The sequence below is a fragment of the Anser cygnoides genome, chromosome 4 (genome assembly GCF_040182565.1).
Source record: "Anser cygnoides isolate HZ-2024a breed goose chromosome 4, Taihu_goose_T2T_genome, whole genome shotgun sequence".
Lineage (NCBI taxonomy): Eukaryota > Metazoa > Chordata > Aves > Anseriformes > Anatidae > Anser > Anser cygnoides.
This window is the reverse complement of record NC_089876.1, coordinates 34525004-34547587: the sequence shown is the minus strand read 5'-3', so window position 1 is coordinate 34547587 and position 22584 is coordinate 34525004. Positions and strand designations below refer to the sequence as shown.

General features: G+C 43.0%; 2 protein-coding genes across 18 annotated transcripts in view; both read right to left on the bottom strand.

Annotated features, from left to right (window-relative positions):
• The window catches only part of FGF2 (fibroblast growth factor 2), a 32764-nt gene that overhangs the window by 9043 nt on the left and 1137 nt on the right, over window positions 1-22584 (bottom strand). For both annotated transcript variants that reach the window (XM_048078147.2, XM_066996670.1), the window contains exon 2: window positions 2976-3079. In XM_048078147.2, coding sequence (XP_047934104.1) covers window positions 2976-3079 — 104 coding nt within the window. The remainder of the gene's footprint in view (window positions 1-2975; window positions 3080-22584) is intronic.
• BBS12 (Bardet-Biedl syndrome 12) overlaps window positions 2995-22584 on the bottom strand; it is a 94257-nt gene continuing 74667 nt past the window's right edge. For all 16 annotated transcript variants that reach the window (XR_010831437.1, XR_010831449.1, XR_010831439.1 and 13 more), the window contains one exon: window positions 2995-3079. The gene's annotated coding sequence lies outside the window, so the exon portion shown is untranslated. The remainder of the gene's footprint in view (window positions 3080-22584) is intronic.

Sequence of the window (22584 nt, the reverse complement as noted above, 5' to 3'; positions counted from 1 at the left end):
CACCACAAACCAGCTTAATTAAAAGTCTCATTCAACTCTCGAGACAAGAACATGACCCACCATGCAAGAAGTGATATGCTGCCTGTGCAATAAACCATTGTGCAAAATCGAACTAGGAACAAACCATGAAGACACATCGTGACGCAGTAATTACAAAGCCATCCAACTAGAAGAAAAACAAGCCCGAATAATAATTTTTCAAGTATTTATGAAGATGTCAGTATGTTTATAGAACAAGGATACTAGACAAATTGATCCTTGACACCAGAAAGTAATAAAAAAGAAGAAACAAGACAGACATTAAAAAGTGTTTACAGAAGAACAGCAAGCCCACCCCAAATTATAATTGATTGCTGGGTATTAAAAAGTTTGTTTCACGTAGCGGAAAGCTGGCTTCCACAACAAAGCAACACGCAAACACAGATAAAGAGAGCTTGCTATTATCCAAGTGCCAAATGTATCTGGGACAAGAGATTATCTGTTTTATCTGATGTTCAAGTCAGTGTGCAACTGCGCAATACCAAAGAGATTCTTAATCACAGCATCCCAAAATAACAGACCCTCGAAGATCGGCACACTGTTCGTTGTGCAAGGTCTCTGCAACATGTCAGTGTATGTGAACACAAAATTGAACAAGGAAGAAACATCGGCTTAGGCTAATGTTCTGATGATTAAAAATGTTACCAGATGAGAAAAAAAAAATACAAAGGAGGAAATGACCAGCAGTTTCATCACAGAAATTTGTGAAGGTTTCATAATGTTTAGGATTCTTCATTCCACAAACAAATGTACCTCTCAAATGTTCTCTTAATCTAAAAGTACACTACTGAAAATGACAGATGGAAAAGCACAGAATAGTACTTGAACGACTACTGGAATGGAGAACTAAATAGGTGTTTAGAAGTGAAAGGTCAATACTGTTTTAAAAGAAATAACCAAAGATTTCAGCAGATACAAACTCATGTGCACTGACGAGATCACCTCACCACAAAGATTTCCAGAATACGCTCTTACAAAGCTCTCACTGAAACACCACTCCACAAACTGAAAAAGAAATCCTGGCAATTATTAACAGTTCCATGAACATGTTTATAGGCAGAAAACAGTAGAGGCACAATTGGCCACAAAATGTTGGAAGGCATATTACAGAATTCCTCATGGAAAACATTGTCTGCACTTCAGAGAATAATCATGAAATTGCAGAAGTATTCAGTAGATGTGAAACACAGGCTGGATGAAGAACAAAATCTTCTTAGAGTAGAGAGTTTTCATCTACGAATAGCAAAAACAAAGAGCTGCAGGAAGCAATGTTTGCAGCAAATATGGCTCAAGTCATATTTGTTTCCAAAAGCAAACAAATAAAATGAAGAAAAAAAAAGTTCAAATGAGAAGCAGAACGTGGTAACTTTATGAGACTTTAAGAGAGTAATTCCAAGTGAAAGGCTCTCTTAGCCTCTGACATGACTCTCCATGACCTTACACAAGGTGTGCAGAAAAGCCACTGCATATAGCTGTAACAGAAGCATGTTCTACACAGCACAACCAAGAACCACTATGCAGCGGGAGGCTGCAAATCCCAAATATAAACACGCGTGACTGTTTGTAATTTTGCAAATGATGCTAAATGTCTATTTTGACCATTCGCTGCTGCTTGGGCTAAGGAGGGTGATTTGAACAGGAAGCCGAACGCCAGCACACCAGTGCCACAGGAAATTCCCAATTATCCTTAATTCAAGAATAGCTCTGTGGAGCACTACTCACATTTTCTTCAACTGAGCTGTCACACAATGTCCAAGTAAATAACACTGTAACTTGAAACAGGTTATTTAACTGTATTCCCAGGCATAAACAAAATCTGCTTCCAGGAGCAGGAGACGGTGCGCTACATGGCTGAGCAGCACACCAAGGCTCCAGCGCACATAAAGCTGTTGAAATGTTTTGTTTGCCTTCGGACTTATTGCACTTAGGGAGTGCCTGAGCTGAGAGGTAATTTCTGTAGCCCTTTGCAGGGAGAGCTGCAGTTCAGCTGGAATTAGTAATTGGCTTTATCATTAACACCCGTTCCTCATGTTGTCAGCTGGGACTCTCAGAACCCAAACGTGGCCATCTTCCAGATACAAAAGCATCGGGGTTAATTTAAAACTAAAATTCTAGTGGGACGCTCCACAGTGGTATTTCACTGGACACAAGCATTTAAAGTTTGTTTGTATTCAAAGCTATGAACATGCACAAGAGATTTACAGCGTCTGTGTCTCGTAAGCAAAATGACTGTAACTGCAGCTCTTAAAGCACGATTTAAAATCTAGCCCTAGGAGATCTTATTATCATTCAGATTCTGCTAAACACTGGCTTTAAAACACAGTTAAAAATTAATGTGATAGCAATAAAAAAGCATGGAGTTTAAACTGAAATTAGTCTCATTGGACTAGTTTTAATTAACTTATACTTTGCAAAAAATGTATTTTCTTGCCAATTCTCTAGTTTGGAGGTATGTGATCAAAAAAACTTGATTCTCCACAAAAAGTAAGATGAGAAAACAATTTATATAGATTACTACCAAACAACAAAAGTCAAAGTTTTTTAAAAATTGGCTTTACTTCAAAAGTCTTTATCATCACTTTATGTGAAAGTAAGTGGAAGATAAAAAAAATTACTTTGGAGGAAGCAAAGGGAGAGACTTTATTCTTTGTTCTCATCATTTCATTTCCTTCCCCAGGTGGTCACTATGATTCTTCTCTCTCAATGCCATTCCAGTTAAATCCTGCAGCGTGCTCTGCTGCTTGTAGGTGAGGGCAGAAACAGCCATCTTTTCCTAGGTCATAGTTCAATTAATTGACAAGTTTTGCAGAGCTAAATCCTCCTGATATGACACACACGCAGTAGCTCAGCAAGTCATGCTGCAGGAGAGGTTACTCAACACAGAGAGGAGGACCTCACCATGCGGATACAGAGATACATTCAGAAATGCTGCTTACCAGTGCCAGCAATCTGCCATCCTCCTTCATAGCCAGAAAGCGATTTGCACTTACACCTTTGATCGACACCACTCCTCTTTCTTCTGCTTGAAGTTGCAGTTTGACTGTGAACAAAAAAAAAAGGACAAAGTAAATTTTCATGTAAACAGTGATATTTCAGCACTTGACAGTGAAACCTATTACTTCCAGTTTAAAACCAGAGCAAGCCCAAGGTAGCAAGCAATCCTGCAGCAAGGTTAGCAAACTATCTATATCTAGCTTTCTGATCTCATTTTCTCAGAAAAAAAAAAAAGCCTATTACAAAGTAAGTAGTTATTGTCAAGTTGGCAACAGTAAGTTATTCTCCTATAATGCATTTGACATAAAAGCAATTAAGAAAAACCCCACAAAATTCCTTAAAGGACCTCTTATGGCACCATTAACTGCTTATAGACGGGAACTTTTCACGTTACTTTTCTTAAGGAGATATTTCTCAGTGTTTATAGAACAGCATCAGAGATGGGATGGATGCTGTAGGAATTCTGTATGGCCGGACCGTCAGTGCTTACAGGCACGAGTCCGTATGTGCCATGGTTAAGGCTTAGGGCCACTCAGGACCACACCCCCGCGGGAACTCACTAAATGTTCCAGCAGTACCTGACAGAAAAGTGTCAATTAGTTTACACTATGACATCCTACGGGTGGTTACGGTAAGAAAACAAAGAACTGCAGGTGTAAATGAGGACAGCAAAGACACAATAGTTGGTGTTATACAAATTAGGAACGTGAGAAGTGGACGCATTTAAATCAGTTATTTAAAAAAAACTCTGACCAGCCATTTCTTGAGAATCTGTAGGATGATACCCCCATAGCTTTTAGCTAGCGCCTATGAATCAGAACAAAATTTGAACTGATTTTTTTAGTCATGAGGCAAATCCAGTAGTTTAGACTGACACGCACACACTTTCCCCTTTGCCTGTGGCCTGTTTCAAGCTGTGACGATAAGCTTTCTTCCCTCCTTCTTCTTCCCTGACTGCTCACATCACTGCCCTCAGACCAGCAGACGCACCAAGCCTGTCAGTGGCTGGCAGAGCTGAACGCGAGCCAGAAGTTGCACGTACATTGCATTTCTGCCTCACTTTGACACACGCGTCTGTGACTGCATAGCTCCAAGTCCAGATTTTTCAACCATTAGCTACACAGGCCTGAGAATACAACAATACAAGAAACTACACTGAGTACCCCAGAGAAAAACACCAAGCATCTTCTACATGCCTCAGGTACTTGAGGCTCAAAAGCAGTCGAAAGGCTGTGCTGGAACTTCCATTTTTCTGGGGAGAGAACGGAGGGAAAGGAAGCCATGGGCACACTGTCCTAAACCTCACAGGAGGTACCGCTCTATTCCAACCATTTTAGAACATCTCCCCCTGAAAAACCTTACTTTGATTACTTAAAACATCTATTGAAAAGGGGAAAAGGCGCATACAGCAACTGCAGCAGGTACTCTGAGTGCTTGCAGCTTTACATGTGGTCCTGCCCCCTGCCCTCAAAGGAAAGCTAAGCCTGTTCCCCGCAGCTCCAGTCCATCGAGATAGCTTGCACAAGCAGCATGATTCAGTCAGATTTCTCCTACAAAACAAACATTTCAGAAACAGCAGAGCACAAATGGATTTCCCAAACTCCCTAGCTTTCCCTCTATTCTGGACAGCCACTACTTCCAGACCATACTGGAGCCACAAATCCTCCTAACAGCTAGAGGCACTCCCAGATAAATACAATTTCTCTGCACAATGCTGTGCTTTCATCCACACGCACTGAACAGGGATTTTTAAGAGCAACAGTACTCCCATAGCAGGAAGCACGCTCATTGCAACACAGGCATCCGAAACGAGGAATAGTTGAGGAACAGCTTCTCACCTTCTCGGGGCACGAAAAGAGAAAGGACACTTTTGCCAAAGAACTGCCACAGCTAAAGAAAGAAGCACCAGGGTGTTGCAAGCGGGTGCTGGCTGCGTCCCCGTCAGGTGTCAGAGTGAAGGATGTGACTCAGCTGGAGGGAGGCTGGCGGCATTTCCAAGCCAACGGGATTGGAACTTACTCGTTCCTCTGTTTTCATTCCAGAAATTATTTTGGGAATTAGTATTAATACTAATAATATGAAAAAAATTATCTTTGGAGATGCAATGCAGAGATCTGACCACGATAAAAGCCCAGAGGGAGGAAATGACAGCTATGCTCCGTTCACTCGGAAGCACTCAGCCACAGCCTTGCATCAGCCCGGGCTCGCTGCCGCGAGCCTGCAGCCCCTGGTCTGCTTCACCCGCGGGTCTGGTCTGCATGGCAAGGTTGTTTTTGTGGCTCAGCAGGGCAATTCTGATGGGCAGCATGGGTATACAAGCTTCATTCGCCTACCTGCTTTCAGGGAGGGTTACTGGTTCTCCTATGTGAAGATGCATTATTATAAAGCCTCACCTTTTAAGCTAGCAGTAAACATTTGAAATGATGGTAAATTTTGGAAGAACTCCTGGAGAGTCAGAGGGAGGTTGCTGCTTATTTGACTTTCTGGTCTGGGGGGGGACATGCTTTTTGCGGCCCAAGCGAAAGACTTCTTGTTTTATTTCTGCTTTTGCGAAAGACAGGACTGGAGCAATCCCAACTGTAAGAGTATCAGAAGATGAAACCTTCTGGATATCTGCTGCAACCCCTTTGTCAAGCTTTGTAATTATTCCATTTGATCTTTCTGTAGGTACGGGCAGACATAGGAGTCTCTAGTAAGCCCATTATTTTTTTATATAAAACTGAAGCCACACTAACACAAACGCTGCACTATAAAGAAGATAAAATGGTCTCTTACGAGCTACGTGCCTGCTGCCATTTTCTGCAAGAAAAAACAAAACAAACTCAGAATTCACTAATAACACTTCCGGGGAATACCGAAACCGCAGTCATAAAAAGGTGGTTGAAATGTTTCGTTTCACCCCAGAACGCCACATCCAACACACAGCTCTCCCCGTATCACTAGGCCCAGATCAGACTTGTGAACAGCTTCAAGAGCAGTCAGCGCAGCTCCCTGCCTGCCGGGGAACCAGAAGGTGGAGAAGTGCTTTGGCCAGGGACTGGGGGAATGGACTTCCGCGATGTGCCCAAGCACACAGCTTTCACCGCAGGCTTAACAAGAAACAGCTGTGTGAAATATCTGAAAAGCAGCATTAATTACTGGAGCATGGCTATATTACTCTTCGTGACTTTCTCTTGACAAAAGGAAAAAAAAAAAAAAGCTCAGTAACTCCTACAATTTCATACTGGGCCAGAAGTTCACATTCTGTAAAAACAAACATTTTAGAAGTTTGTAAGGTCTGTAAAAATATTTGCATAGCTCAGAGAAGCAAAAAGTGTTCTGCTTAAAAAAAAAAATATATTAAAATCCCGTAGAGTCAGAAATGCACTGCAATACTCATTAAATGCCCCAAAACCCTAACCAGTTTCTCTGGATTTCCCTTTCCAACTTGAAAAACACATGAATAAGCTGAGCCAAAGTAATACCTTAAATCTTCCAGGTTTCAGCGTTATTTTAAGGATTTATTAATGCAGCAGTGCTACGTTGATCTGGAGATGCCAAGACATAATACACGTTTGCTAATGAAATACGTTTTGACCACGCCATCAGCCCCAGAAGCAACTCTTTTAGGCTCAGCTAAATGCAACTTAGTGCAACAGAATGCTTGACACTGATGGTCTGCACCTCTTACAGCCCTAAGGTCACCAGCAGCAATGGTTCAGACATGAGCCATCATTTTAGACCCAGTCACAACGTTTGTCTCCAGCATACCTGAACCTCAAAACCAGCTGCATGAAGACCTTTAGAAACGATGGTGGGTAACGCTGAGACATGACAGCAATCACCCTACACCTTAAAACTGCAGTTACCAGCTGCCACGGCAGGGGAGATTTCTTTCCCCCTTGACAAAAAATAGATCAATTAAGGAATTTGCAACGCAAAGAAGTAGCACTGAGTGTTGTGAAACAGCGAACTGCCAAGTGGGGGCCCCAAAGGCACGTTTTCCCAGTTCTTTTTGCAGTCCTTTGGGAGGGCCCCCCTCCTGCACAGCATCACGTATCTGACTACTCACATCCGTAGCGCGCCCTTTAGTTTGCGAGGAATGCCAAGAGGTATCTTTGGGAAGATACAGAAAATTTTGTGTTAGAAAACATGAATGGAAGAAAGATGAAGTTAAGGCACTGCACTACAACAGATGAATTTGAAACCTTCTGCCACAACCTTGTTAAACTTGAAGCCAAGATTATAAAAGTATCCTCAATAAAACTCCTCTGAGCAGTTTCCTTGTTCCTGCGTTTAGCATAACCTCAACACTTTTACCTACACAAATGAACTGGCTAACAAACTGCCATGCGTGGATATAACAACACGGTCCATAATATTGCAGTGAAGATGCTTCCACAAGACAAGATGGCAAGCCCAGAAGAAGCCACAGTACTGCTCTCTGATAAACCAAACTGATAAAAGCACAAATAAATAAATAAAGCCTTGACATTGTATGACAGAAAGATAACTAGCCACAAAAAGACAAAATTAAAGTAATTGATAGATATTTATTACCTTTGGGACAGACTGCAGCAAACATGTCCTTAACCAGAAAGTTGTTTCTTACAGCAATACCTGGCCCAAAGCAAACAGTGTTGATAAACTTTCCAACTGTAGGGAAAAGAACTGTAAGAAGGTACACGATGAACAAATCTCTCCTTGCTCACCCTACAGGTGATCAGGAGATCCCTTCACACTGCTCTCCTTGGAGCCACGTTTTCCAATTCTCATGCGCCAAAGTAAACCCAGAGGTAGGGTGCCATAAGCTGGCCACAACCCTTCTGCAGTTACCTCACCCAGACAGCAGCAGCACTGCCAAGCCCCTGTAAGATCTTAAAAAGATCTTCAAGTGTTCATCACAGGGAAACATGCAAAGGAGATATTTTTTTTAGTTATGGGTCCAGAAATTTTTATTTCTCTATTTTTATTTTCTCTATTTATGTCTTTATATTTATTTCTCTATTTTTATTTTTGTATCTCCCAAGTTTTGCAAAAGGATTCCCATATAAAAAAACAAAAAATCTCAGTCTGTCATCCTCTGGAACTGCGAAGTGCTTTCCACAGGCAGACTGCATTCAAATCCCTTCTCCAGCTGCTCAGGGTGGTGCATCCCATTTCCAAAGTACGGCAATTCTGCACTTTATTGGCAGCTGAGCTGAGAGCTAACTGAGCCTGAGCTCTCCCACAGGGATCCACAGCAACCTCCGCATCTCGATGCAACAGACAAATGGAGAACGTAGGAGGGTGCTGTGGAAAGTGGTTGTAAACGTACATGAACAATAGCTGAGCCAAAACACAGGAATTCTAGGTCCTATGAAAATTCTGACCACATTCATTTTTGACAGGACATTTTTCCAGCGGGTCTGACTGGGAAAAAGGAGCCCTAACCCAGCACCCAGCTGTCTGACATGCACATCCGAGCCATCACTAAGGGCTTAGTGATGCCTTCTAGAGCTGTACGGGTAACCTCATCCTCAGAGCTGCCAGTACTGATTTTGATTTTGTTACATGACTCCTTGCTCATCATGCTATCTCCATCTCTATACAGCAGATTATGTAAGCAGCCATTAACAAGGAAAACACATCACTCTGGATGCGGCTTGAGCGCATTCCACAAGTATTAAAACAGGACAGAGGTGGGACGTTGTTAACACAGCCTCTGCGTGTTGTGAGAAGACAATATGTATACACTGATGTATATATACACAAATGATTATACAAGAAAAAAACTAAACTTTGTTTGTTTGTTTTGGCCAGCCTCCTTTCCATTACCACAGGAAATGTTCAGGTGCACTCTTCAACTAGTGACACTCAGGCAAAGGGATTCTCACTGGCATCTGAAAGATGTGAAAGACAGGAGGAGTTAGTGGCCTTTTTTTTTTTTTTTTTTTTTTTTTTTAATTCTAAGGCAATCCAAAGAGACCAAACCTCTTCAAGGCCACTCCCTGATGTGCATCTTCAGCAAGGTCAAGAATTTCCCCCCCCCACCCCCCAAGATCAGGCCCAGATCCCATAGCAAGTGATGTGTTACTGCCCTGCAACCAGCAAGCAGAGACTCCTGCAATTGTTTGTGTTATTAGCAGACCATGGACAAAAGATTATAATTGCACCTACGTGACCAAGGATGCATGGTCAGGGCAGATTGACAAGTTGCGGGTTAAACTGGCCAGTATATCTGAGAAAGGGTTGTAAATGGGCATTTATTTCACAATTACGAGAAGCTTTTCTAAGAATACGAAAGCTGAAAAGTGGTATTCAATAGCCCTGTGGTTGGCAGGGCTTCCATCACATCTCTGCACTAACTGCATCTTCCCCACACTTGCTTAAAGAGCTCAGAAAGAATTTCCAATTCAGTTCTGTGTAGTCCAGTAACGAGCTGCAGGGCGAAGTAGCACAACGCAGACAGAAAAGACGCTTGCAGATGTGGAGAATGCAGCAGCTGTGTACATTTTCCAAAAGGTCTTTTATTGTCCTGAGTGCCAGAACTGAAATGTTACGTGTAAGATGAAAGCTCTTAAAGTCCTTTTACGGGACTTCTCCTTCTCCCAACCCCACAAAGGTTCTGTAATGGCCCAGACCAAATAATACTGTACTGACTTAAATGATCCCAAATGGTCTCATTACTCTGCATCATGAAGGGGTCATCCAAAAAACTCCTTGAAAATCTGTTTGTTTAGAAGGTCTTGGCAAAATCTAGCAACCTAATAGTTCAGAAGGAGGGAGGGAGCTGCCCATTCTGGAAGTCACTCGCTGCTGAGCTAGAACCACCTTTCTCACGCATTCCCAGTCAGACGTGTGCTGGCAGCTGCGGCGGAGCAGTGCCGCCAGCCTCCTGCATCCCGAGCTCCTTGCCTGGGGCACGCACTGGGCGCCACGGCGTGTGCTGTTGTTTTGCTCAGAGCAGCTGCACTGGCTAAGATGCCACAGTATATCACAAAGGAAGAGGGAAAGCAAGGGTCACAGCAGGGAAAGAAAGGAACAGAAAAATGTTAGGAAAAAAAAAGAGAGATGTAAAGAGCAAACAGCAACGAGAAGGGGCAGGTAGGCATGCAGTACCTGAGGGTGCAGTACTGCAGCTCGAGGCAAAGCCCTGCACCTCAAGGAAGTGGGATTTGCGATGTGTTAGCCACAGGGATTCGTAACATCTCCTTTTTCCTACTGCTTCACAAGGAAATGGGAAATCTGCCTACTACACCAGGGCAACCCTAAAATAAAAGTATGCCAGGAGCTCCTGGCTTCGGTTACACTTGCACAGCAAATGAAGGTGTGATTAAAGCCTAAGCTACTCCTGCACTACAAATCAACCTAGCAGAGATCACTGCAGACTTGAGTGCAGGCATACCCGTGGCCTCACAGAACCGCACCAAATGCAGGTCCGACAGAACCTTATCTACCCCCACCTCCTCTGTCACTTCACGGTGAAAACCCTGCCACCACGTTTTCACTACAGCCAAACACACAAGCTAAACCCGAGCTCATGAGGGCTCACTGACATTTCCTGCAGTCACACCTCGTCCTGCTGCAAGACAAATTCATGGTGCCCCCCGCACACACACACGCAGAAGATAGTTTCATGCTCTGCAGAGTTTTCTCCCCACCCCAAAATGCTGCTCCCAGGGCTGGACCAGGCAACTGGGATGTCCGCTTCCAGCATGGCCACCCTTCCCTGGAGGACCCCAGACATCGCCCTCTGCCTGTCCCAGACACGAACATCAGGGTTATTGCACACATACAGCTCTCCTTATTCTGCCTCTCTCTCACTTGAGCTGCCTTCTCAACACAGGAGGAGAGGGAAGCTCCTTTCATGACTACATCACTACTAGCTCCCTGGGAGAAAGCGATAGGAAGGACAACGCTTCACCAAGGGGAAGCTGGGCCCCAAAACAATGGCCAGCTAATGCTCCAAGAGCTTATGTGCACATAGTGTACATCTCGAGAGCAAACACACAGTACCCAGATGCAGCAAGTAACAGAGCAGCTCAGGGACCCTGGAAAAAGAGGAGGAATCCAACACTGCCACAACCCTGTTTTCACTAGTATACAGCTGCTTTGTTTGAACTGCAAAGGTCATGAGCCAAACACCTCGCTCTCGGTTTACAAGAAGGGAGAGTTTCTGTACCCCCCAAAAAGCCCCAGGCTGCACGTCCCTGGATCAATGACTAGTATTACTGCAGCCTCTGCTGCTACGGAAAAGCTAAATCGAAGCCAAAGGCTCAGGGCCCATCTCCAACATATTTGCAGAGGCCCTGTAAGGAAAACCCTTCCACGAGGCCCCCGAACGACACCGCCGTGGTGAAGCTGTTGCGCCAGCCCCACGCCGGTTGTCCTCCTGCGGCTCAGAAAGGAACAGAGCAGCGACGATTCTGCTGCCTCGCTGCTGTGGCAGTGGTTCACCTTTGGAGGGAATAAATATCAGAAATGCGAAGAAGTTCAGAAAACAAGGAGCAAAATAGCAGTGGACGATGTGTGGCTAAATGCAACGCCCTCCCGCGTACTTGGTGGCAGAAGCTGCCGATTCCTTCGTGCTTGGCGCAGCTTCTATCCCCAGCCAGGTGCTCAAGCGAGGAGCAGTCGGGCATGCTTGCTCCACACCTAGCATCCTAAACCCTCCCAAACCCAAGGGCAGGTTCAAAGACACACGTGTACACACACACACACACACAGATTAATACCCCCCACTTTGGCATTTCCAGAGCCAGGCAAAACTGCCCTGTGGGTCAGATCCAAACCTCAGCCCACGTGCCGGTGATGCCCACTGAACCTTATTTCTAGGAATTAGAAACATCTTTGGCTGCATTTCTCCCATACGTAGCCTACAACCCTTTCTGACGTGCCTTTCTCACAGGCATATTAATGCCTTCCGCTGGCCGACAAGCTTTGCATACAAGGCATCCCCAGTCCGGAGACTGCAAACGTGAAAGCAATTCTCTGCTCGCTTTCATAGGGTGGTTGTAAAAGAACCCCGCCACGGGCAGAGCTGCTGAAGCAGATGCCGCCTAAACCCCCAAACACGTGTGCAGGGCAGACAGGAGAAACACGCGTAAACAGCAAGCGAGCCTCGGCAGAAGAGGCGGTCTTTTCAAAAACAAAAACCACAGAACAGCCACCAAAAAAACTCGAGCAAACGAAGTGTCACACCGAGAAACAGTGAGTCACGCTCCCGTACAAAGGCACATTTCTTCGCTTTCGCATGACAGCATCCCAAGTGTATCTTTTTCCTTTTTGCGAGCCAGAGGCATAAAACCACTTGCAGACAGACCTAAGGCCTTTAAAAACATCCACAACAAAAATATACACTCCTGAACTATGAGCACTCTGAAAAGTTCCGGTTACACTTAAGAGTAAATCCAAGGCTTTAAACGGAATAACAACTTGTGGAACTGGGTATCAAGCCCTTAAACCAGCCTACCACACAAAGCGGGCATTCACAGGCCTTAGGAGCTTTAATCAAAGCATTACAAATACTGAGCACAATGAAAATTATTTCCTTGTTCAGGTTCTCCATCTATTTTCATTCACACCCCACCTCCGATTCCCACAAATATCTGACTCTACCTAACCTATCACACTGGGAATCCTCCTCAGGAAACACCGATTACCAAACGCGCAGCATCCTCAAACGCTCCCTACAAACTTCAGGTAACAGATGGTAAAGTCATCCTGCAGAAGAATAATTTCAGAATAATGTGACACTTCTGGAGTTCCCATGTGCTGCTTACAAAACACAATTCGAGTATTTTGTGCTGCTGAGTCAAGTAAACAGCGATCGCTTGGCATTACATAAGGATTTCAAGTGCCAGCACTGCAAATGCACCATCTTATAAAGGTATTCTAAATACTTAGCTGCCACTGTTTGCAGTCTCCTTGTCACTGCAGATGAACTGAGTGCATCACTTCAAGTCAGGAGGTCAAAACCAAGCAGAAAAAATTGCCAGCTTTACCAAAGAACCATTACTGGGTACTGGTAATAAAGCCCAACCTCTAAGTACCAATGGCTTTACCCCAAATACTTGATGGAGAACAATGTTTTAGGGTTTCATTATCAAACCCATGAATGCACGTACACACGTTTTTTAGGACTTTTTCTGAAGGACCTGTTTTTAACAAGAACAAGGTAATTCTTCACGTTTCTTTAAACTGCTTTCTTTAAACTTTAAACTGTGAATTTAGCATTCACAAAAGTAAATGGTAAAATAACCACTTTCAGTCGTTCAGCTTTAAAGCAAAGCTGCTGTAACAGTCTAGCCCACGTAACATCACTGAGTAATGTCAGCAGATGCATATGGAACTTGTAGAATTTAAGCTCTTTATGCCTATCTTGTGTTCACTAAAGTCATGACAGCTATGAACTGTCTTCCACTTGCAGCAAAACAAACACACATAAAAGCAGTGACAAAATGAGGTGATGCAAAGAACATCACTCGGAAGACAGAGAAGGTAAAACACAGCACTTTTAAAAGGTATTTTTCAGTGCTCACATGCTCACACAGTAAGTATTCAGTAGCACACAGTATTTTAGGGATGTCAGAGCAGTGGACAACTGATTCAGATGAGATGAAAGGGAAAGGCTGTCACAGCAGCAGTATGAGACAGATACCTCATATGCAGCAGTATGAGATAGTACCTCATAGATATAACAAGCTTCAAGTGTTACAGATGGAAAGGAAAAGCTGGATTTCAAAAATGCCAAGAAGAATCATCAGCTGGATTTCAGGAGAGTCTGAAACAGTGGTAAAAGAGGAACTGCGTCATGCATTCAGGGTGCCAGGGACACAGCACAGCTGAAGGGAGGAGGAATAAACAACAAGCTGATAGATAAGGAGCTGAAAAGTTGCCCTTTGGAGCTATTTGCTCTGAATCCAGCCAAAAGGGTAAGAGACAGTTACCATGTTGGTTTTTGCACTTCCCCAGTCTCCAGTACCGATGAAAAGATGGCTTACCAGAATCAACTGCTGACTCTTCAATAAATATTTGTGAGAAGTCAAGTAAAAGCAATCAAAATCCACACACATGCACGCGGCATTTCACTGGTGCCTGTTCACCTAGTTTGCTGCAGGGACAATGCAAAGACAACGCTGAGCCCAGAGCCTTACTTCATCCTCCATCTATTTTATCCCTGTCCATCAGGCTGCGTACCCACCCTATGCTGGCATTTAAATAACGCACCCTCAGGGGAACAGCGCGGGCTGCACACCATGAGGCCAACAAAGGACAGCAGCTGTCAATCACTGCCAACCCAAAATAACAGCGAACCAGAGTCTTCACAGAAAGACTCATGACAAAGTCACTTCCCTGTCCTCCACTTCTTCCAAATAAAACCCCAGTGTGCACTGCTTATTCTGAACACCGTCATATCATACTGGAGGGGACACAAGCACTGTCCTGACGGGAGAAGAGAGACTTCACAATCTGCAGCCTGTAAGAACAGGCCTGCTCCGCTCACTGCTGCTTCAGCCAGCCCACTACCACTACTGTGTGGGTTTCAGTCTGTTTGCCGGTTTAAATCTCCACACAGCTCCTAACTTAACTGCAAAAAGCATGTCCCCAATGTATCCTATGGCTACAGGCACCACCAACAGCACCGTCTCACCTTGTGCCACACCAAGCCACCAGGCAGGCCTGATGTCTCTCCCTCCAAACAACTACATTTTCTTCTTGGTGATAAGTTAAAACTGCAAACACGGGACAGCACTGTAGACCACTTCAGCTTTTATTAATCTTCTAAGGACATGAACATTGTGGGCCTTTTCTTCCCCTCAATTTTCCCAAATAAACTACATTTCTGTCAGTAAAACGTCCATACGGATCCTGTAACCACTTGTAAAACCATGAAGTGAATCCTTCACATATACATATTGAGAGGCAAGGCCAGATGCATGTTTAGCTGTTCATCCCAATTGCTCCACTCAAGTTACTGAATGCCTATGGACTGAATCCACATGCTATTTCCCAGAAACTGCTCTGCCTGACACGTCTGTGCAGCAGGCTACCCTAAGAGACCTGCCAGCACAGATGACAGCCTCTCCCCATACATCTTCTATATGACCCTTGCTGCCTGCTTCTTCACACTAAAGTATGCTTTCGTTTTTGTATCCCTCTCTCTTAGGTATCCCTCTTAGGTGTTGATACCCATAGATATCAACAGGACTGTCCTAGGGAAGCATTGCACAAAACTACTCTACAGGTGCGAAATCTACATCCAGAAATATCAGTCAGTCCTGCTCTTCCCAGAGCTGTGGGCCCATGCAAACACTCACTGTAAAACAGTCCTAAAATGACTATTCTAACCTGAAACATAACAGAGGTGCAACCTCTGGCCTGCTGGTAAACTCGGTCGTAGAAGTGGTGCCAACTATAGCACAGCTGAAGCTGGGCAAGGGGAAAGGGAAGAGACCACCCCTTTTAGCAGCAGAGACTCCTTAAGTCAGCCAAAGTATCTAGCCAGAGGACCTCCTGGTCAAGTCAGCACTGACAGAGTAACAGGTGACGTTCAAATACAACACTGAGGAAGGAAAAAAAAGATTAAAATAAAAGCAAAAAGCAGAAATTTGAAATACCCAGGAGACTTGAGTACTTACTCCCCAGTATCCAGAATCACCAAGAAAAGATAGAGTCTGCCAAAAAAAAATGGTGCCAGTCTCAAGAGGTGCTACCGACATTTCCCCCAAGGCATACCACACAGCGGCCAAGATGCTGTGCCGCCTGCTTCCAGAGCCTCACCTATTTTGCCAGTACGTTTAGAGTGTTAAGGACACCCTTTATCAGGAAAAATAACCCCAGGACTACACCACACACAGGATGGCAAGAGGACTTGTTATTAATAAAACACACTGGTGCAAAAACTTTTCCATGGGGACACCGAGCATCATGGGCACCACACTGGTCAGCTGGAGAGCAGAAAGGAAAGATCTGAGAAACAGACTACAGGTATTTCAAGCTGTATCGCAGCTGATAGCTCTCCTTGCTTTTACAAAACACACCACCATGCAGGATTTTATAGCCAGGAGTATCAGGATTTTGTGACTTTCACATTACAGCTGGAATCCAGATGACTACCGTTTTATGAAACCTGCTCAAGTCTCATCAGAAAAGGTAAGCTACAAGCTCCGTAACACAGGAACATCACCCGACATCATATTGTTATTGCAAATGACTACAGAGTCTAGTTCCTAATTTGCCTTCTCCTTCAATCCTTAATATCTTTCCCCTTTGAATGACTCAAGAAATGTGGTTTTGAGCTCTAAAAGTCAAACATGAGTGATAATTTCATACAGGATCACTCAACCAGAAGTGTACCATGGTAGTTTGTGTAAAATGACCTCCACCCAGCTTTGTAGACATCATCTCATTTATACACTCGGACGAGCATATCAGCCTCTAGTCAGAATCTGACCCTACCCTGCATAAACAAAACAAATACATAAGATAATAATCCTGAAATGGCATCAGCACTCCGGACAGTCACCCTTTAGATATTTTTATTGAAAAGTCAGGAGGCAGCAGAAGAGGCAGGCAGGAACTCCAGTTTACCCACATATTGTCACAAAACAAAATACTGAAAAAGATAAATAATGTCAGCCACTTTATTTTGAAATGCACCGTCTTAAATGGATACTAATAAGAGTAAAGGTTATTTACTCCCAATCAGACTTGAAATGCAATCCCATTACAAGCTTCTGGGCTTCAAAAGTTGTGCCGTAAATATTTCAAATATCACTTAGTATAAATATCCAAATCAGAGATTTCATGCAACTATCTGCTTTTTCAGGAACAATAATTTGAGCATCCTCAGGATTCATTTTTTTTTTTTCCCAATTACACTACGGTTATATAGCTCATTCTGGTTTTAGTAGGTAATTATGCCAAACACGATGCTACAAACAGTCAAAAAGCTCCCCCATTTCTAGGGTTATACATCAGTAGTACAGCTGATCACCTCCCAAGTATTTTGAAACACACAGCCAGTGATCGGAGAAGAATGCTCCCAAGAGTGTTAAAAGAAAAAAGCAATGATCAGAATACAAATTTCACAAATCACAAGTTACGGATAGATTCACTGATTTAGTTCTGACTGCTTGAACGAATGAGGAAATACCAGAAAATATTTTTCTGGGGAATAAAAACAAAGAAAAAGGGAAAAAATACTGAGCTCAGGGAAAAAAAAACTTTCAAAGAAACTGTCTCATTACAAGTTTCACTTCAGCACGTTAACAGCCTTAAATGTGCTGAAACCACTGGATAATTACTTTTATAAACTGCTTGCCACATATGATGGCAAACTAAGGGACCTGGAAGTAGCTTACAAAACAAGATGTCAGTGAAAAGATGACGATTTAAAATTCAGATTGAAAGACTAATTAATTGAGGAATAATTAAATGGAATTCTGTCCCCCAAAACAGGGGTGGAGCAGGTCCCTGCCTTTCAGAAAATACAATAGGTGTACGTATTCTGTGGAAACTGAACAAGAAACTAGGGCATTCTTCCAGGCTTTTCCTGTGACTGTTAATTCAACTGCCCAAACCAATGCTAAATCTCTTCTTGCCCACTCAACTGCCTGTGCACTTGGCACTCCTCTTGCTTTTATTACGGAAGATGAACTTGAACACCTTTTAAAAAATCCTTGGTAATATACACCAAACTTGCATTAGGAAAAAAAAAAAGAGAAAAAAAACAAACAGCTTTTAATTCAATAACTGCAATTTTTGCTCTTGATCTAGTAAGTCAAAAGAAATCACATATAAAAATCACTACTAAAATACTTGACCTTCTGTAAAATGTTTTTCAACGTACCTCCACCACAAGATAAACTTTTTAGGACCAGCTGCAAAATTCTGAGCATTAGCCAAAAAAACAAACATTAGCAGCTGCTTGATCTCGTTTGCTTGATGAGCAATTCAAGAGTATGTAGCTCTATTTTATCAAGTTGACAAACATCCGAAAGTCTTCACTGTGTCTTCACCAAATATTATACTTGTGTAGCTGCAGAGTTTTTACCAAAAGCCTTAATATATCCACAGAAGGGGACCATAAAGATAGCTTTTGCAAAAATTTGCATTTCTGTGAGTACCTCCATAATTTGAGTGTATTCTGTCAGAATCCTACATATTATCTGCATTAGCCATTCATTATAGCTGCGTAATGGCTACGCATGAGTTGGACTGTTTTTTCTGTTAACATGAGTATTTAAGTACCTTAAGCACTCCCAATCTGTAAAGCCCGTAAGAACTTTTAAGGGCTAAATCCTGCCCTCTAGTGTACCCGTGGACAGCCGTGCCCTGGGAACCTTCCATGCTCCAACCAGCGTTATCCAACCCAGGCACAAAACAGGTAGGAGACAGGACAACTCCCTGCCTGCCTGGGGGCATGTCTCATTTGCCACACTCCATCTTCAGAGCGCACCCGCTACTCAACCACACACCTCTGGGGTAGGTAAAAGTTGCCCAATTTTGAGTAAGAGGATTAGCAGACGTGATGACAGATGAGGGAACATCCATCCCATCCCTTGGCAGCATGCTTGCCTCGGTGTGCCAAGCCAACGTAGGCAGTCTGTCCCTCATTTAATTATTTTACCTTGCAGTGCCGTGGAGAAAACATTATGCCAGTATTTCAATGACAAATAAAGTAAGCCAAAGACACACACAGGAAACATACTCCCAACTTTCCTGCATGCAGGCTCTGTGCTACCTCATTCCCTAGAGTCAACTACATCTGAGAGCCGGGAAGAATTTCTGTCTTGAATATGTCGCAAAGCATTAGTGTTTGGCACAACAGCTAAGGTCTGTGCAATAGATCAAAGGTAATGCAAAATAAGTCTGCTTTCAGAGAGACTTGGGTAGAAGCAATATATTCAGATGTTTAGATTTAGGGCCAGATTTTTAAAAAAAAAAAAAAAGTCAACTCTCACCTACCGATAGGATTTGGAACAGGATGCCCTGTTAATAGTTCTGGCCACGTCCATGGACACCAAAACAGGAGAGATCTTCTGAGTCCTAAATAACTTAAGCAGCTATATAAAACTCAGCATTGGGTACTGAACCATTACACTAAACCACTTAGCTCGTTTTCTTCCATTTGCATGATTTTCCAGTAAGTTTTGTATCTTCCTCACTAAGCTGCTATGCTCTAAAAGCATATACTTCAATATATTATTTTAAAAACCTTTAGAGCTTAACCATTTAAATGTTATGATGCAAATAACTCATAACATTAACAACTACTTACGAAAAGAACTTTCTTCAGAAGAAATTTTCCTGGACCAATATTACCCTATTTTACATTTTCTTGACATATTTTTGGAAAGGTAATTAGGTACTGAGCAGAAAGAAGGTATTTCAGACATTTGCAGGGTTGATAAAGCTCACGCTGCTGAATCCCTTCTGAGTGACTGACTGGAGCCTTGTCATCTCATTAACAAGTGGACGAAAATGGCTCAGGATTCCTTGGATGCCTTGTTTTATACTTGTCATGAAATAGAGCAGCTTGAGAAATTATGGAAATATACAAATGCCGACCATTCCTCAGCGAGGGAAACTGAAGGGAAACCAGCTGTGCTATGAGACATTTCATAAAATGTATGGCTAAGCGCTCCTTTCCCATTCCCCTTGCTTTCCCCCGTCACCAGCACTGCAGTCTCTTCAAGGCAAACACCTCCGGAGAGTTTCTGAAAGCCTTTCCAAGACGACTGGCTTCTTTGTACTTCTTCCACAATATAAACCAAAAGTTGTTGATCAACAACAAGACATGTTTCTTTGTTTTGCTTTACACAACAAAACCCTAAGGAAGTGCCTTCTGTTTTCTGTTTGTCTGAAACATACCTCTTTGGGGGAAAAAAACTCAACAGAAATCCCTCGGGTGTGTCCAAAGGGGCACTTCACTGATGTCACTGCGCAGCATGCATCTGATGTGGCAATATCGACCATCGCAGATGTATTGTCCTGCTCTTTCGCTGCGTGAATCATATGACTCCTCTCCTCCAGCACACAGGGCATAAACTTCCATTCCTCCGTTTCACTGACGACGCAATCATGAATAAACCCAAGTGAATGGGGTGAGTGTAAAACAGTCAAAACTCTTGATGCCAAGACATAAAACAGACTATATACTTCGAACAAGCTGTCCTTAGTGTTTGCGGCAGAACGGGGGAGGCAAAAAAGGACATGGATAATGGAAATTTGTTTACAGTATTAGACTTGGGTCTGAAACGTAGAGTCATTCACCTTCTAAAACAAGGGTTCCCTTTAAAAGTAAAAATGAGGACGTGCTAATCAAATGCTATTTTGTATAATTACTTTGTAATAGCAGTTACCACAAGAATCTCTCCTAACTGTCCTTTAACTAGTTTTCTAAACCAAATTCTCGGCACCCAATACATTTCTTTTTTTTCAAAATCATCTTATAAAACCTTTTATTTAAACCTAGAAAGCCTTCATGATTTGAGGTGTATATTTTCTTTGCTAATTTTTTTAAAGTCTTTTCACATTGTCTTAGATTTACGTCTTCTCTTTGCCATCTGTCATGCCAACGTGACCCGCCAGGAATACCACAAGATTTCAGAGGGACTTCCACAGAGCAGCGTTCACCAGATCAGAGTTCAACACTGTACAGATTTGTATTGAATGACGTACTTAAAACCAAGATGCTAGAGATGTGACCAACGTAATGTCGTAGCAACACGCCTCACTGACGTGCCAAGCACTAATTTCTCTGCTTCTGAGAACTGACTTCTTCCAGGAAAAAAAAAAAAAAAAGCTGTTTTCTGATAGCAAGGAAAGGAGGAGGGAGCGGGACTGTCCCCGAGCAAGTGTCCCTGCAAAGCCTGATGCCAGGGAAAAAAGGAGAGGAGCAGCTCACGTGTGGTGGCATTCCTGTGCACATAGGCAACTGTTGGAAGCAAGCCCCACCAGGTGGGAGAAGTGGCCAGCTGTACCGTGCTTACAAATCGTTCTTTTTAACAAGGCATTTTCTGCAGATGACCAGAGAGTGAAAAACTAAGGAGTACCTGAAGAGCGCCCAGTAGCTGACTTTCTGCAGAGCAGGGCAGAGGCCACATCAATTGTTAATTACTCAGGATTTCCTTTACCTGTTGCCACCATTCACTAAACAGGAAAAAGGGTAGGAAGAGAAAGGGGTTTCAAAAAGAGAGACAGGCATCCAATGAAAGAGGAAAAAATACAAATCAGCAGATAACAGTGAAGAAACAGAGAAGAAAAAGGTAGAGATACAAAATGGGAGTCAGAAAGAAATGACAGGGAAAAAAATAGAGGAAATCAGAGAAACTTAAAAGGGAAAGGCATAGGATGGAATCAGTAAGGTATTATCAATACCAGAAAGATTTTCAAACATAATTCCCTACTAGGAAAGCAGCATGAGAAGGCAGTTCAAAACTCTAGTATCGATAAGGCTAAATGGGAAAAGAAAACACACATTAGAAAGACTCAGGAACAAAAAACTAGAATTGTTCAGGCAGAACAATAAAAATAAAAGGGGGGGGGGGTGGGGGATGATGATCACGGTCAAGCCTTATGATGAAAAAGAACGACAACAACATTCAGGGCAGCTTGGCCCAGCCAGGGCAGCACAGAACAGCACGCAGGGCTACTGGCCTTTTTCACCACAAAAAGCAGAGCACTGTACAAGGTAAGCACCTGGGAGCACTGACAGCATCTGGAGACCTAGCTTCAGTCTCCCATGTACCCATGTCATCGGCTTGCTTTGTGTCAAATTTCCAGCAAATTCTCATAGCTACTTCTTGTGGTAAGAAGACCTGTTTTATAAACCAAACACACTTCTTTCCTCTAAGAATTTCCACATTTCCCAAATACAAAAAGGTAAATCAAGCTGAATATATTACTGTGTGCTTTCCGGCACAGACTTCATCCTGCGCAGTAACTGACCGGTACGCGTGAAGACCAGACCACTGGCTGGTATGTGGTACATTAATGCCTTGCTTTAGGCACCAACATTGGGAAAGTCCATGTGCAATAGTTTACAGCATTTTTTTTTTTTTTGGAAATAGATATATTTTGTTACTGTTCATGCAACATCAAGTAACACTTCCCTTTAAACCACTACCTGAGAGAGACAGAAATGCAAAACACGCTGGATGAAATCTGAAAGTTTCCTAGCTTTTCCTAAGAATATTAGTCAGACTAACAAGGGATTGTAACTTCCTCTGCATGTACTGTTCCATATATATCTTCATCCATCCCATCTTACGTAAAACAATTTTACCAAAGAGTCACAAAGTAAAATAGCCTCTGACTGAAGCCCAACCTAGCAATACTGTTATTTGGGAACAGTCTGTTGCAATACTTCTTTGGAATTGTACAAAAAGCTTTTTTTTTTCCTTTTTTTTTTTTCAGATGCGCAATGTTCTAACTGGAAAGGAATATGAAGAGTCTCAGAAACTTCTGCTGCCTTTTTATCCACCTCCACACATCATTCTCCTCCTCGTCTCTTGGAGTTTAGCCCCACCTGTGCATCTATTGCTCAGAGAACAGGTTGGAAACAGACCAAGAGTCACAGTA